Source organism: Talpa occidentalis, unplaced genomic scaffold (genome assembly GCF_014898055.3).
Source record: "Talpa occidentalis isolate TD23 unplaced genomic scaffold, MPIMG_talOcc4v2.1 talOcc4.6, whole genome shotgun sequence".
Classification (NCBI taxonomy): domain Eukaryota; kingdom Metazoa; phylum Chordata; class Mammalia; order Eulipotyphla; family Talpidae; genus Talpa; species Talpa occidentalis.
In genome coordinates this window covers 121,282,741-121,298,855 of record NW_023604972.1, presented here as the reverse complement: position 1 = coordinate 121,298,855, position 16,115 = coordinate 121,282,741, and the positions used below count along the sequence as shown (strand labels likewise).

The 16,115-nt window shown below is 33.4% G+C and overlaps 1 protein-coding gene across 1 annotated transcript in view; it reads left to right on the top strand.

Annotated features, from left to right (window-relative positions):
* NIPBL (NIPBL cohesin loading factor) overlaps nt 1–16,115 on the top strand; it is a 170,763-nt gene that overhangs the window by 70,440 nt on the left and 84,208 nt on the right. The window contains exons 2-8 of the mRNA XM_037529284.2: nt 332–474; nt 2,840–3,005; nt 5,102–5,229; nt 7,462–7,561; nt 8,055–8,206; nt 12,050–12,210; nt 13,076–13,172. Of these exons, the coding sequence (XP_037385181.1) occupies nt 411–474; nt 2,840–3,005; nt 5,102–5,229; nt 7,462–7,561; nt 8,055–8,206; nt 12,050–12,210; nt 13,076–13,172 (868 nt within the window). The 5' untranslated portion in view covers nt 332–410. The remainder of the gene's footprint in view (nt 1–331; nt 475–2,839; nt 3,006–5,101; nt 5,230–7,461; nt 7,562–8,054; nt 8,207–12,049; nt 12,211–13,075; nt 13,173–16,115) is intronic.

Below are 16,115 nucleotides of genomic sequence, written 5' to 3'. Positions count from 1 at the left end.
TGGTTTAAAACACAGGTCCTTGAGGCACATTGCTTGGGTTTTGATCTTTGCTCCACAAATTACTTTAAACTTGCAGTAAATTAATTTCCCCATTAGCAAAATGGAGAAAATAAGAGTACATTCCTTACTTGGGCATTGTGAGGACTAAATGAGTTAATATCTGTAAAGTATTTTGCATGGCTCAACATAACATAATGGTATATGAATGATAACTATTGTTATAAGGTTGGACAGAAAAACAAAAGCAAAATTTTTTAATAATTAAGCATTTCCCAAGTAATGTATTTTGCATGTATTTTTACAAATAATTACCTCCTTTTTTGTTTTGCAGTGTTTGGGAAATGGGAAGTAATGACAGCTGGCACCTGAACTAAGTATTTTTATAAGCAACACCATTCCAGAACTTCAGGATGAATGGGGATATGCCCCATGTCCCCATCACTACTCTTGCGGGGATTGCTAGTCTCACAGACCGTAAGTTCGGTTGCTATATCTAATTTATGTTATACTCTGTGTTATCAGTTAGTTTTAGAGAGTGCCTAACGTTGTAGTGTCATAAACAACAAAATTAAGATTTTAAATGGCATACATCATTATTTCTTTTGGATTTTTTTGGCATACATGTGAAAGTAACAAAATGAGTATACTCAGCCTATAACAGATGTGAACTTAATTTCCATTTCACCCAAAGACACAATAGGAAATGGCAGAATGTTTTTCTTTAAAAGTCCTAAACAATAGGGGACCCCCTGGTGTTGCAGGTGTTAAAGTCTTAGCACTATCAAACTATCACCAGCACTGCAGCATGATTTTTATCCCTGGGCAGGGAGCTAGCCCATATGGTGCAGCAGAACTCTCCTGTTTCACTCATTGCTCTCCTCAGCAGTGTATCTCAGTAGATCCCCTGTTCTGCTCCCCACTCTCTCTGGTGAATCCTTTCATCCCCTGTACCTCTGGCCTACACCCCAGTTCTTCTATGCATAAATTAATAATAAATAGGGCCTCCCCTGGTGGCGCAGTGGTTGAGCGCTGGGCTGCGAAGCTGCCCGCAGCCTCTGCAGCGCCAGTTCCATCCCCGGCTGTTGGTGAGGGTCCCACATGGTGCGACAGACCTCTCCTGCTGTACCCACTGCTCCCCTCAGCAGTATATTTCGTCGGTCTGCCTGTTCTGTTCCCCACTCTGGCTCTGGTGAATTCTCTCACCCTCCCATGCTTCTGTGCTTCTGACTGTACCCAGTGCTTGTATAAATAAATAAATAAATCTTTAAAAAAAAAAAAAAAAATAAATAGGGCCTCCCCGGTGGCGCAGTGGTTGAGCACTAGGTTGCGAAGCTGCCCGCGGCCTCTGCGGCACCGGTTCGATCCCCGGCTGCTCCCCGGCCACCAGAGGAGGGTCCCACAGGGCGCGCAGACCTCTCCTGCCGCCCGCTGCTCCCCTCAGCAGTGTACTTCGGTCCTTCTGCCTGCTCTGCTCCCCGCTCTGGCTCTGGTGAATTCTCTCACCCTCCCGCGCTTCTGACTACCCAGTGCATGTATAAACAAACAAACAAACAAATAAATAAATAAATCATGCCTCGATAATAAATAAATAAATAAATACATAAATACATAAATAAAAAATAAATAAATCTTTTTAAAAAAGAAAAGAACTTAAATGTTTTTATCTGTGTTTAGTATCCCACCAAATACTAATTTTCTGTTGATTTTACAGGGAGTAAAACAGATAACAAGACTACATCTTGAGGTTAGGAAATTAACTTCACTAGTTTATGAAGTCTGAGTTAACAGGAGAGTAGTTGATGGCATTAGGATAGCTCAAATAAGAAAATATTTGCTCCCCTGCCCCACGCAAAAAAAGTGCCTTTAATTATTGTTTTTACTTTGTTGTAAATAAGGCATTAGCCTATATAATACATAAGAGTGGAAAATCATGTGTACTACCAGTAATTTCTTTTGTTTATCTTCCTCATCTTCGCTGTACTTCATATTTTAAGTTTGTCCAATTAGCCCTATATTTTAAGTAATCGTTTATTTCATTTATTGTTTTTATCAATAAAAGAACCTGTTAACTCTCCATGGGGGTTGAATGGAATGGTAGTTATACTGTATAGGTGATTAGAAATTAAGCCAAAACCAAAAAGACATTTAAGTTAACATTCTTACCTTACCTTACATTTTGGACAAAAGAATATCCTTTAGATGAAGAGATTTTAAAATTGCTTCATTTTTAAACTACTGTAAAACATTTATGTTATTTTGTTTGCTATTGGAATAAAATGAAGAGTGGAGAGAGATATTTAGTAGTTATAACAGATTTCCTTAGATATTTGTCTTCCACCTGAATCTTTTTCTATGAACGTTCTCCCAAAGTGAGTTATGTATTTTTTGTATGTACTTAAAAGCATATTACGTGTCTGTCTGGTGAAGTGTCAGGTATTGTTACTTGTTTTGTTTACCTAAGAGTACTATTGATTATGATAAATTTAAGCAAAAATAAATGAGATCTATTAATGTAGTCTGAATATTGAGACCATGGAAGTTACTGTTTTTAACCTTACCATTTGGCTACTCATATATTAAGTTAATAAGAATTTAATATATGAAAAATCATCATGAATAAAGGAGCTGACTTTTATTCTAGAAAGTAGTATGATCTATTTTGTCAAAGTGATACTTGAAGTATTTTTGTAGAGTTGATTGGTGTGTTAGTGGAGAGAAGGAATACCTTTTGATAATTTGTTACATTGATATTTACAATAATTTTAATCTCCAAATTTAAGCATTAAAGAAACTTTTTACAGTCTTTCAACTTCTAATAATCTGATTTTATTCCAAATAGTCCTGAACCAGCTGCCTCTTCCATCCCCTTTACCTGCTACAACTACAAAGAGCCTTCTCTTTAATGCACGAATAGCAGAAGAAGTGAACTGCCTTTTGACCTGTAGGGATGATAATTTGGTTACACAACTTGTCCATAGCCTCAACCAGGTATCAACAGATCACATGTAAGTATAATTTTATACCTAAATAAAATTAGATATTTTGGTCTTACTAAGAGAGTCTGTATTCCTGGTTTTACCTTTTATTTTCAAAATCAGTTAGGTACATAGTTTATTTTTTAAAATATATCAGTATCCAGGTTAGAATATAGAATTACTGCGATGAGGGCCTCCCCGGTGGCGCAGCGGTTGAGCGCTGGGTTGCGAAGCTGCTGGCAGCCTCTGCAGCACCCGTTCCATCTCCGGCTGCTCCCCGGCCACCGGAGGAGGGTCCCACATGGCGCCCGCTGCTCCCCTCAGCAGTGTACTTCGGTCCTTCTGCCTGCTCTGCTCCCCGCTCTGGCTCTGGTGAATTCTCTCACCCTCCCGCTCTTCTGACTGTACCCAGTGCTTGTATGTATAAATAAATAAATAAATATTTAAAAAAAAAAAGAATTACTGTGATGACATATTAATGAGATTTAGTCCACATTATTTTGAGATGATAGTTCTGACCTATGTTGTTCTATAAAGATCTTTTCAAGTTTTTTGGGATAATGTTGTGATCCATCAAGTGTGTAGAGGTCTTAAGTTGCTGATGAGACTACCTCCTTTTTCTTCTGGTATTGCTAAAATGGTTAGGATTCCCAGGCACAGGGACTTACTTAGAGAGGGCTCACATGCTTTTATAGCAAGTGTAGCAAGAATTCAAGGACTAACTTCACGGAATATAAAATTTGGGTCTAATTTTTCATAGGATTTATTGTACCATTTGAACATAGGTATATATTTTCATACAATAGTCTTTTTAAAATAATACTAAGTTGTATAGTTTGTTTACAAAATTTTACATGTAAGTATGCTTTCTATTATTTAATTTTTATCTACAAAATGAATGCATACTTAAAAATCTTAACACAAAAAATGTACAAATGATTAAACTGCTCACACTTCACATGCCACTATACAGTGGTACTTTTGTGTTCATCCATTCTTTATATTTCTTTCTTTTTTAAAGATTTGTTATGTAGGGAGTAGAATAAAACACATCATAATTGAGAGGGCTTAGCCTTTAGGTACAGCACATTACTTTGGGACAGTTTTAAAACCTGATGACCCTAAGGTGAAATACTCACTAATCTGAATCTTCTGAAGGAGGAGTGACTGGTTAAAATCAGAAAGCAGTATAATACTGTTTTGTTACTCTAGAAATTCGTGTTTAAATACATCGTTAGTTTTACCTCTCTGTGCATACTTAATTGTTGTCACTGGTGTCTAAAATGATAAGAGAAGTGGCATAGTTATGATTTTACAGAGAGCTGCTTTAAGATTGTCCCCTCCAAATTTACTGTTATCACTGGACACTATCTTTATATCATACTTAGTAAATTTAATGCGAACAGTGCCTTGTGGAAATAAAATTAAAAACACTGCCTATGTTTGATTTTATTGTTTATCTTCCATAGTTGTGAATTTAGCTTGCTACTTTTTTTAAGTTTATTGAAAATTGTGACTATTCTTAATCACTTGCTTGAGGTTCCATACCCCCAGCCCCTGACTATTTGAGAAAAAACTATAAGAGAGAAAAATTACATAAGCTTGGGTCTTGTTTTAACCAGTGTGGCAGCAGTATTTCATCTGGAAGCCATTCTCAAAAAGGCAGATACATTCATATTCAGATATAAGCCAGAAAATATATTCCAATCCCAAATACCAGTTTCTGTGTATAATTTTCACCTCTGAATCCTTCTGTTGCCTTTGCTGGTTTAGAGTAGATTTGTTTACTTTCTACTTTGAAACTAATATGAGCATTCTAAACAAAAACTGATAGTTCCATAAAATAACGTTTGAACTTCTTTCTTTCTGTTTAAAATAAAATGGAAAAAAAAAAAGTCCTTCAGAGAACTCCGTCAATTTTGATAATTTTTTTTCTTCTAGGAATAACATTTTCAAAACTCCTCGATAATGCTGAAGATATTTTTATGATTTATTTTAGTATCATAAATCTTGATTTTCTACCTCAACTATTTCTGAATTTCACTAGTGAATTGATGTCTAAATAATATAGAACAGAAAGTTCTTAATCACTATTTTAATTTTTATATTTATTTTTTCAATGCCAGAGAGTTGAAAGATAACCTTGGCAGTGATGATCCAGAAGGTGACATACCAGTCTTGTTGCAGGCCGTCCTGGCAAGGAGTCCTAATGTCTTCAGGGAGAAAAGCATGCAGAACAGATATGTACAAAGTGGTGAGAGTCTTAATAATTGAAATTCATAGCATATTTTTTAGTGATCCCATATCAGAACTTGTTTTACATGTAATTAAATTCAAGTTTCTTTCCCTACAAGTGCCATGTTGATACCTTGAATGACGTAAAGAGCAAGAGGAAAACTAAGTGAATGTTAATATTCTTACAGCTTAATATGTAATTTTCTTGTGAATTAGACAAAGCTTAACAGTGATTTTGTGAGCTATTTCCAAATGTATTAGTTTACTCAGAGAGCTTTAGTATTTTTATAGAATTGATATAAATCTTTTTATTAACCAAATAATAAAAATGTAGAGCTTTTCATCATGCAATAACATGAATATACTTGATATTAGTTTTAGTATTAATGATGATTATTTTCATGGTTAAGTGGTAATTGGCTTAACACTTCTGTTGCCTTAGCAACAGAAAATTTGGTTTATAAAGTGTAATTTTATTAAAGAAAAATCAATAAAAAGTATTATAAATATCATAAAAATATGATCTCCAACACAGATGTAGTATTGTACCGTTAAGTTTGGAGCATTGTCCTGTTCGGAGTTTCGCTGATTTTCTGGTGATGTATAGCATTAAAATTTTAAAAGGTGTTTTTTGGTTGCTAAATGTAATGTGAGTCACACATATGGACAAAATGTAGTAACATGAAGCTCTCTTTATTCATATGTATTTGGAACTTTGAGATAATCAGAAAGGACTGTTAGAATTCATTTACCCTCCTATTTGTAAAGCCACTACTTTCATACTAGTAATTACAACTTGTCCAGGTGGTGACTGTTATCAGGGGGAAAAAATTTTTTAACTCCCGTCTCATGGAATATTACTCTCCCTTTTGGAAAAAAAAAAAAATCCAGCCGTAGTAATAATAATTGTAGTAATTAAGCTATTGAACATATGATTGGTACTGATTCTGAATTAGAAGGAAAAGCTCAAAGGTTGAAATTTGAATTAGATACAAAAGAACATACTGGGAGGTGATTTTGAGCCCTCATTTCATTCAGTGTCTTAAAACTAGAATCCCCTCTGTAGTATTCCTGGCAAATGAGTATGTAACTTCCACTTAATGTTTCTAGTGAAAGACACTTTCTGTGTCAACAGTAGGAAATAAAATTTGGTATTATAATGTGATGCTTGAAGTTCCCAAAAAGAGATTGATTATATATACCATAAAAAGGTTCAGTGTTAGAGCTTCACTGGTGGCTTAGGGGTTAAAAGTCTCAGCATTATCAAGCTATCACCAGCCACTGCATCATGAATTCCAGCTAACCCACATGGCCCAGCAAACCGCTCCTGTCTTGCCCACTGCTCCCCTCAGCAGTGTATTTTAGTAGATCTGCCTCTGCTCCTCACTCTGTCTCTGGTGAATTCTCTCAACCCCTGAACCTCTGGCCTACATCCCAGTTCTTGTACACATAAATAAATAAAAATAGATCTTTTAAAAAAAAAATAGGTGGTGATTCAGTGTTAATGATAGATTTTTATGTTGATTTTAAAATGTCTAAATAACTGAATTTTTCTGCATATCCTGTATAGCAAAATTCCGTCTGTATATCAGTTGAAGGAATAGTGTCTAGCTTGAAAAGAATTTGGGAATCTGAAAGCCATCCTTATAAGTTTCATTCATTAAACAAATATTCATTTGATTATATAGATTGATACTACTACTACTACTTGGCAAAGAATTATTGTAGAAGAAAAAGTAGGATTATCCTGTTTTGCATCAGAAGACTTTCAGATGGAAATTGTAGGATCTCAAACTTTTTGAACCCTTAAGTAAAGTACTTTTTAAAACCTAGGTCCAAGTCACAGTGAAAACAAATAGCACTGTTAAATTCCTAAGGGTGGGATATATATGTAATAACATATTTGATGTATTAGAAAAACCACCGAAGGTCTTTTGTAGACGAAAGTTTGTAGTATTTTGGTCAGGGGTTAGGTAATGTGAACTCTAGAAGTTCTTCTTGATTCTACGACTAATTGGTTGGACCTATATACACGAGTAAATATTTATCTCTGGTGCTGGTGATGATAAATGTGTTTGGGTAAAAACTGGTTGTATTTGAAATTTACAGTTTCTGTATTTTGCTTTCCATTATGGTCATATTGGTCATAAAAAGAAAGAACTTTTGAATGTTTATGAAAAGGCAATTGATTTAAAGGGTAATTTACCATTAGAAGAAAATAAGATAATTACCATTTTTGTGTGTTATGTAGGAATGATGATGTCTCAGTATAAACTTTCTCAGAATTCCATGCACAGTAGTCCTGCATCTTCCAATTATCAACAAACCACTATCTCACATAGCCCCTCCAGGTAATATATATGTATGTATTTTTTTTAACTATTGTTTTCTGTAGTGAATATGCTTATGAGTATACTGTGTATACATACATTTAGGTAATGGTAAGTTATATGTAATTGAAAAGTTGAAATGCTTATTAATCTTAAGTAGTAACCTGTGAGAACATTTGCTTCAAATGTTAAATGTGAAAATAATCTAATATACTAATTGAAGTAGCTGCCATCTATTTAAATTAATATCATACAAATTACCAATGTGTTTGAAATAAATAAAATTTATTGAATAGAATTTATTTTAGTAATCATGGCTTTATACAGAATTTTTAGTGTAACTGAAAATTGTGAATTTTCTTATATAATATTTGATTATTTCTCAATCTTTTTTCTTTTTGCATAGATTTTATTATGTATATATTAGAGTTTGGAGTATTTAATGGCAGTGAAATTTCAAGCAATAGAATATTTACTTTATTATGATATTTTTCATTTCAATTTTATATTTCAGCCGGTTTGTGCCACCACAGACAAGCTCTGGGAACAGATTTATGCCACAACAAAATAGCCCAGTGCCTAGTCCATATGCCCCACAAAGCCCTGCAGGATACATGCCATATTCCCATCCTTCAAGTTATACAACACACCCACAGATGCAGCAAGGTAAGAAAGTTGGTTATTTACTTATAGGGAATGCCTTACACATTTTAAATTTTTAAAACACATACTATAATACTGTACTGTCTACTTGGATGTCAAACTTTTAAAGGATTAGCTTAAATTGTTAAAGATATATTACATTTGTCATCTGTTCCTTTAGGACATAAAATGATTAGTTTCTTTTGACTCTTCAGATTAGATTTTCTACAACTGTATCTAATTAAGAGATTAATAACTATGAGGATTTTATTGTTGGTTTTTTTTTTTTTGTTAGGCTTTCTTCTTACAAGCTGTACTAAGCCAAAGAAGAATTATATTTTAATTGGTAAAGTGCATATAGTGTGAAAATTTTACTATAAAATGGATACAGCACTATTAGAAGAAAATTAATAATCTTAGATGCAAAAATTTCTGGGATTATATTTTTGCTAGTTCTCAGTTGAAGTAGAATATTGATACATCTTCTAAAGGTTATATTGCCTTGGGATGTATTGTCTGCTAAATAACGTAGGTACTAGTGGTATAGATTTAGTTGTAATTTGTTAGAAATTTTTAAAGGTACAAAGAGATAATAAAACAAGTATTAATGTTTTTGTCTTCCATAATAGTAGAACTTTACCATTTGCGATCAGTCATTAGTTTTTTTGTGTGTATTCTTGCTCTTTACTAATCATGGATTTAAAACTTTCTTCATTAAACTTTTAAACTTAAACTCCTCAGTCATCTATCAAATCAACTATCTCTGGATTCCCAGTGCTAGGTAATAATATACTAGATTGGGACTATTTCACACACTACTTCAAGGATAAATTAGGAAGCAAAATAGATACTTGACAATATCATAGAATTCCATGTTAATGTGAAATGTGCTTATGTATGTATGGTATATACTATTCATACTTATAAGCTATTAGTACACTTGAGCACATAAAGATAAGAGGAACATTGTAACTGTGATTATAAGAGGAGTTTTAAGAAAGCAATTTGATAATATCTGTCATAACTTAAAATGTTTATACTTCCCTTAGTAGTTCAAAATCTAATCCCTTAGATGGAAGGGAGGAGAATAAAACATGCTGAGACAATTTGATCCGCAGGTTTTACCAAGCTTTCAAGGAAGAGATACTCTCATCTTGAAACTTCCAAAAACAAAAATTCAGCACTCTACCACATCTTTCTGTAGACTTAGATAATAATCTGGATACCAAAATCAGGCGAAGTGAAGAAAGTGTGAGAAAGGAAAATTATAGATCAATCTTTATTAAGATGGACTCAGAATGTCTATATAAATATTACCAAACCAAATAAACAGCATTATCAACCTGTGTGACAAAATTGAGTATATATTAGGAACACATGGAATAATTAATATTAGACAACTAACATATCAGATTAAGAAGATGGGGATCATGTGACCCTGTTAATATGTGCCAAAAGAGAATTAAAAAAAAATACAACTTACATTGACAACTTTAAGGCCTTTCACTGAATTAGATAGGTACAGTCTTATCCTGATATGTAAAGGCTATCCACCTAAGTGATGAATAATTAGAAACATTAGTTTTCTGAAAACCAAGAATAGGACAAGAATGCCTATAATCACTACTTTTATTTAGTGTGATAGTGGTTGTCTTAGTAAACACAGAAAGATAAGCATAAGAATATATATAATTATGGGTAAGGAAAAAAGTCATTTTTTGGTAATATTAGTATATTCATAGAAAATTTAAAAGAAGCTACAGACAAAATAAAAGGATAATTATAATGAATTTAATTGCATTTTGCACATTCAAAATAAACCGTTTATAAGTACAGTCTTTCAATACATCATTACAACTTTAAGGAAAACCATAAGATTTCTAGGAATGTATGAGAACTTTATGGAGAAAACTATGAAACCTTTTAATTTGAAAGAGTTGAAAGAAAATCTCAGAAAGTAAGTTAGCCACTTTCATGGGTGGTGAAGATTGGAATTTTCCAAATATCTGTAAATTTAATGTAATGTCAATAAGAATACAGATAATAAAATAAAATAATAACCAGGATTTTTAATCAGCAAGGTTCTTCTAAAAATTCATATGGAAGAAGAATGTAAGTATAAGACTGAAAAAGAGTTTTGGAAAGGAATGAGATGTAGAAGCTCTATCTAACAGGAATCACGATTTATTATAATAAGTTAGCTTGATTGTGGTGATTATTTCACAATGTATACAAAAGATCAAGTTGTATTATATAATATATACATTCCATATTTGTCAGTTATACCTAATAAAGCTAAGGAATGTTTAAAATAAAGATTTATTATAGTATTGGTCAAGACATGGAAGACTCCTAAGTGGAATTTGATAAAGAGCCTAGGAACTTATGTCATGAACTAAAGATACGTGACACTATCATTCTTTTTTTTTTTCTTTTTTTTGTGGGACCCTTGCCGTTGCCCAGGGAACGAACCTGCGCTGCAGAGGCTGCAGCCTCGCAGCCCAGTGCTCAACCGCTGCACCACCAGAGGAGGCCCAGACACTATCATTCTTAAAGAATAGTTTCTTTATTAAATAGTATTGAGACTGTGACACTTGGAAAAAAGTGAAGTTGGATTCCTATCTCACACAAAAATTAATACATATTTTATATGTATTAAAGACCTAAATGTTACAAAGCAAAACTAGAAAGCTTTTGTTAAGTATTTGTGTTAAGGAAGGAATGTTACTAACCACTACAATAAAAAGATGCTTGGCTTTTCTGTTAAAAGAAATAGAAATTTAAGTGACAGTCACAGACATTTTCCATCCTTAGGTTAACAGAAATTGTTGGCAAGGATATATAACAGTAGGAGCTCTCATATAATACCAGTGGAGTACAGATGGACACATGTAATTTAGAAAACTCTTTGTTAATATTTAGTAAGGTCTGAAGATGGGCATGTTCGTGAAATAAATTAGGTGGAGGAAGACCGTATGATATCATTCGTGCAGTACATGTAGAAACAAAACACATGACTATAAGTTAAGTAAAATAAAAATAAACTTTAAGCCTCTAATCTAAATTAGTGGTTACAGGGCTGATAGAGGAGATGAATATATAAGGTAAAAGGGCTCCTTTGTATGATGAAGAATGGAGTTAGACTTTTAGTGGTCAACAAACAGGTGTTGATTTATTAATGGTGTATACCTGAAACATATTACAAATCAATATAATTTCAAAATTTTTTAGATAAAATTAAAATATACCAAAAAATGGGCATATTCAGCAATGTTATGCTTAGACATGTGTAAAAAAGTCATGAACAAAAATAAACATTATGACATTTTTTATGCAGCAAAAGTATTGAAGCAGTCTAAATATCCAACATAAGAATAAATAAATTCTGCATATTATACAGCGGAAAATATGTAATTATTGAAAGAAGTAGATTTTAAGCTACATTATAAAAATGTATCTATTTCAGTATAATGAATTAAAAATGCAAGTTGCAGAAACATATATAAGATGATACAGTATATATATAATTATGTGCAAAGTAGTGCTATACATTAATTAAAGATTTATTTATAGCAAAAATATAAAGAGTTAACTCTAAATTCAATATGATAGTTTTAGGGAGTAACAAGGAATGAAAAAGGAGGAATCAGTAGGTAAATGGAGAGTTTCAGCCATGTATAATATTTTACTTCTTTTCCTAATAAATCTGAATGACTTAGCACAGAGTAAGATTTGATCAAGCTCTGTATAGGCAGCACAGGAGTGGTCATTATATTATTCTTATTTCTATATGCTTGAACTATATCAATGAGCAATTATTGTAGTCCTACTGCAATTTTAACAAAGTTTATTTCTGATTTATTTCAGCATCGGTATCAAGTCCCATTGTTGCAGGTGGTTTGAGAAACATACATGATAATAAAGTTTCTGGTCCGTTGTCTGGCAATTCAGCTAATCATCACGCTGATAATCCTAGACATGGCTCAAGTGACGACTACCTACACATGGTGCACAGGCTAAGTAGTGACGTATGTAATAATATTAGTTATAATTAAGGTAATAAGATAGTTCTGATACTTGTCTTCATAACTGAGTATTTCAGTTTCATAATTTAAGGGTTATCTGCTATTTATCAATAATTATAGTGGATCTGAGAAATCTACTTTTTTACAGCAGGTAAACTCACCAGTACTCTGATCCATAAAGCAAGAGTGTTTGTGTTTGTTTTTTTTTTTTCATTTTTAAAGTGTCTTTTAAAAAACATCATCAATAAGAACATTATTTGACAGAAATAAAATGTTTATTATCTGTCACTTAAAAAAAAAATTTACCAATCCTTGTTCTAGAGGTTTAGTGTCTTAGTGAAATACAAATTCAGATTTAAATACTTGGTCTACAAAAAGTTTTCTTAAATAATGAACCTTTAGTTTTAGCTCTTTTTCCTTCTAAGGCAAGTACAAAACTTTCCCCCTGAAATTTAGTGTTGGCTTTGATGTTAAGACATTCAACATACTAGAAGTTTGTCTTACTATTTGTTTGGTGGCATTATCACATAAATTACATATATGTAAGTAAAAGACATGACAATTGACTCTGCCTGAAGACATTGACAACGTGGTGAGGGGTTCACTGCTCCTTTTGTAGAAAATAGGAAATGAAGTGGAACATACTGTTAGTACGAATTTTCTTATTTATTGCCATGCTTAGGCTGTTGATTCTTTTGTATAAAATTTCCATTCTTCTGAGCTATACCAAGAAGAAAACCGGAAAGTGCAGAAGAATTATGCTTTTGAATACCAACATATTGTCTCTCAGGAATTTGTCCTGTTTTGGGTCTCTTTAAGGTTTCCTTGAAGCCTCTCTGATTCAAAATAACATTTATTCTGTTCTTAGGATGGAGATTCTTCAACAATGAGGAATGCTGCATCTTTTCCTTTGAGATCTCCACAACCAGTTTGCTCCCCTGCTGGAAGTGAGGGAACTCCTAAAGGTATTATTGTAACTAAAATTTCCTTCAACATTTCACATTACAAGTTGAGAACTCAAATCTTTTAAAATAGACACCAAGCACTGTTCTCTGTCATTTTTAGTGATTATAGAAAAACTGTACTTATCCTATAAATTATTGAAAGTGTTTTCAGGGATGTACAGTTTTGTTTTCACTGATAAATCCAGTGGTCTTATAAATCACAACTTCCTTACCCTCTCTTAAACATTTGAAGTTATTGTTAATCAGCTTTTCCTATGCTCCACCTACCAGAAAAACTTCAAATTTTATGCATCCACCTGTTTTCCTCCTACTTTATTCATTCATTTTTTTTTCTTGATTGCCTCTTCTCTGTTTTCTCATTTCTCAAGATTTCTATCACTAGACATTTTATTTATTTATTTGTTTGTTTATTTTGTGGGACCCTCACCGGTGGCCCGGGATTGAACTGGCGCTGCAGAGGCTGCGGACAGCCTCGCAACCCAGCGCTCAACCACTGCACCACCAGGGGAGGCCCTCATTAGACATTTTAATCTCCTATTCCTCCCCCTTGCCCCTCTTGGCTATATTACCAGTTTTGGTAATAGCATTGATTACTTTTTTATTTTTTTTTTTTTTTTTAATTTTCTAGAGGCATGTCTTATTTATTTATTTATTATTTGTTTGTTTGTTTGGTTTATACATGCACTGGGTACAGTCAGAAGCGCGGGAGGGTGAGAGAATTCACCAGAGCCAGAGCGGGGAGCAGAACAGGCAGAAGGACCGAAGTACACTGCTGAGGGGAGCAGCGGGCGGCAGGAGAGGTCTGCGCGCCATGTGGGACCCTCCTCCGGTGGCCGGGGAGCAGCCGGGGATTGAACCGGCTGCAGAGGTTGCAGGCAGCTTCGCAACCCAGCGCTCAACCGCTGCGCCACCGGGGAGGCCCTGATTACTTTTTTAAACATGACTCCCAAATCAGTATCTTTGGCACCAGTTTTTCTCCCAAGTGATAATTTTTCATTTCCAGACAAAACTGTCTTTATATCTAGCTGGTATAAAACTGTTTTCAAATTTATATTCAAAATTGTGTTCTCACTGTTCTTTTTGCCATTCTTACTTCTCTTTATTTTATTTCTGTCCTGAATCATCTTAAAGCCTTCTCTCACCTCTTATGTAGCCATTTATCAAAATCTGGCATGTTCTATATTACCTCCCTAAATCTCTTACATCTGCTTTCATCTCTGCTTATTAAAATTGTCCATTCTTCAAGATTAAATGGATGATCACCAATGACCCTCCTCTAATTTCCTCAAGCCATTAGTTTATATATTTTTTAAATTACTTATACTATCATGAATTTCATTTTATCTTCAAATTTCCAAAGAACCTCATATGGTCTTTGGTATATAGTAGATTCACAAGTTATGAATTTAAGTCTAGGTATGAACTGTTTACTTAAAGTTTGATAATTTGAGTTATCAGAGTTTGCTGAAAAGGAATATTGTAATTTACTTTAAAAATTAGTTTGCAGTTAATTATAATACAGATGATAAATTTTTCTATCCCTGAATATTTCTAATTATAACCTTCTACAATATGAACTCATCCATCTCTTAGTGTAAGTTTTTTTCCACAGTTAACATTTCAACTCTTTAATCAGGGATATTCTGCATGAAGCAGAAGTTGAATTTAATTGAGCTACTCTAAATCTATAATTCTATGAATTTTCAGGGATTAAAAATAACCCTACTTCTGAAAGAAAGCAACTTCCAAATTAATTCTATTTGTAGGTTAGGTGTCACAGTTGCAGATATTTTCAGGGTATGAAGTTAATCAGACTTCTGTGAAGGATTACCAATAGGATAACTGGTTCCAGCCCATTTTTCTTTTAATTCTTTTTAATTAATTAATTTTTATTTTTGCGTAGAAGAACTGGGATATAGGCCAGAGGTATGGGGCTGGGTCGCGAGGGTGAGAAGAAAACTAGAGACAGAGTGGGAAGCAGATGGATTTACTGAAATACACTGTAGAAGGGAACACCAGGCAAGATAGGAGAGGTCTGCTGTGCCATTGTGTGGATTACTTCCTGGCCAGGGATCATACTCTGGCCATAGAGGTGATAGCACTGGGACTTAACCTCTCGGCTACTAGGGAAGCCCCTTCTAATTCTTGAGGATGGATAGATGGATAACTTCAGATTAAGAGAGAAATCTTTAGAACAAGTTCCTGAAGACAGTATTCATCAGAAACCTCTAGTTCTGTCCATGAGTTTGTTTTCCAACTAGTTTTGATGATTTAATGCGTCATCAGTTAGATTTGATTTTTAGATGAACTGTTGGAATTTGAAGTTTGTTCTAAAATATAAAATTCAAATAAGAAGACAATATGGTTTGTTATAATTCAGTTTTCAGACAAATGTAGCTTTAAATTTGTGAGAATTGCTAGTTATTTAATTTGGGACAATTTTTAACCTTGTTCCTCTGCAAAACAGTAATACTGATCAAGATTGTATTACAGCTAAATGAATTGCTATGCAAAGCACCTTACACAAGCTCTGACAAATATAAATGGTCAAAAAATGTTAATTTCTTTTTCACCTCCTATGTAAACATATAAAAACACTATTTACTGTTGTTAACTTCGGACTAACATTTGTAGTACATTGATTCAGTAGTATATCACATCCTATTCAATAGAGTGTTCTTTAGAAACATGCGTTTTTATTTTTAACACTTTAACATTGCCAGCACTTCATATACATTAACATATATTACATGTAAACATTTATTTACATTAACATATTAAGTACATTAACATTGCTAATTGAAAGTACAGATTTTTGTATCATGCAAAATTCCTGTATATATTTAGACAATGAAACTTTTAAAATTTTTTGCTTTTTGTTTATTTATGCATACAAGAGCTGGGGTACAGGCCAGAGATGCGGGGATGGGGTGGGGGTAAGCG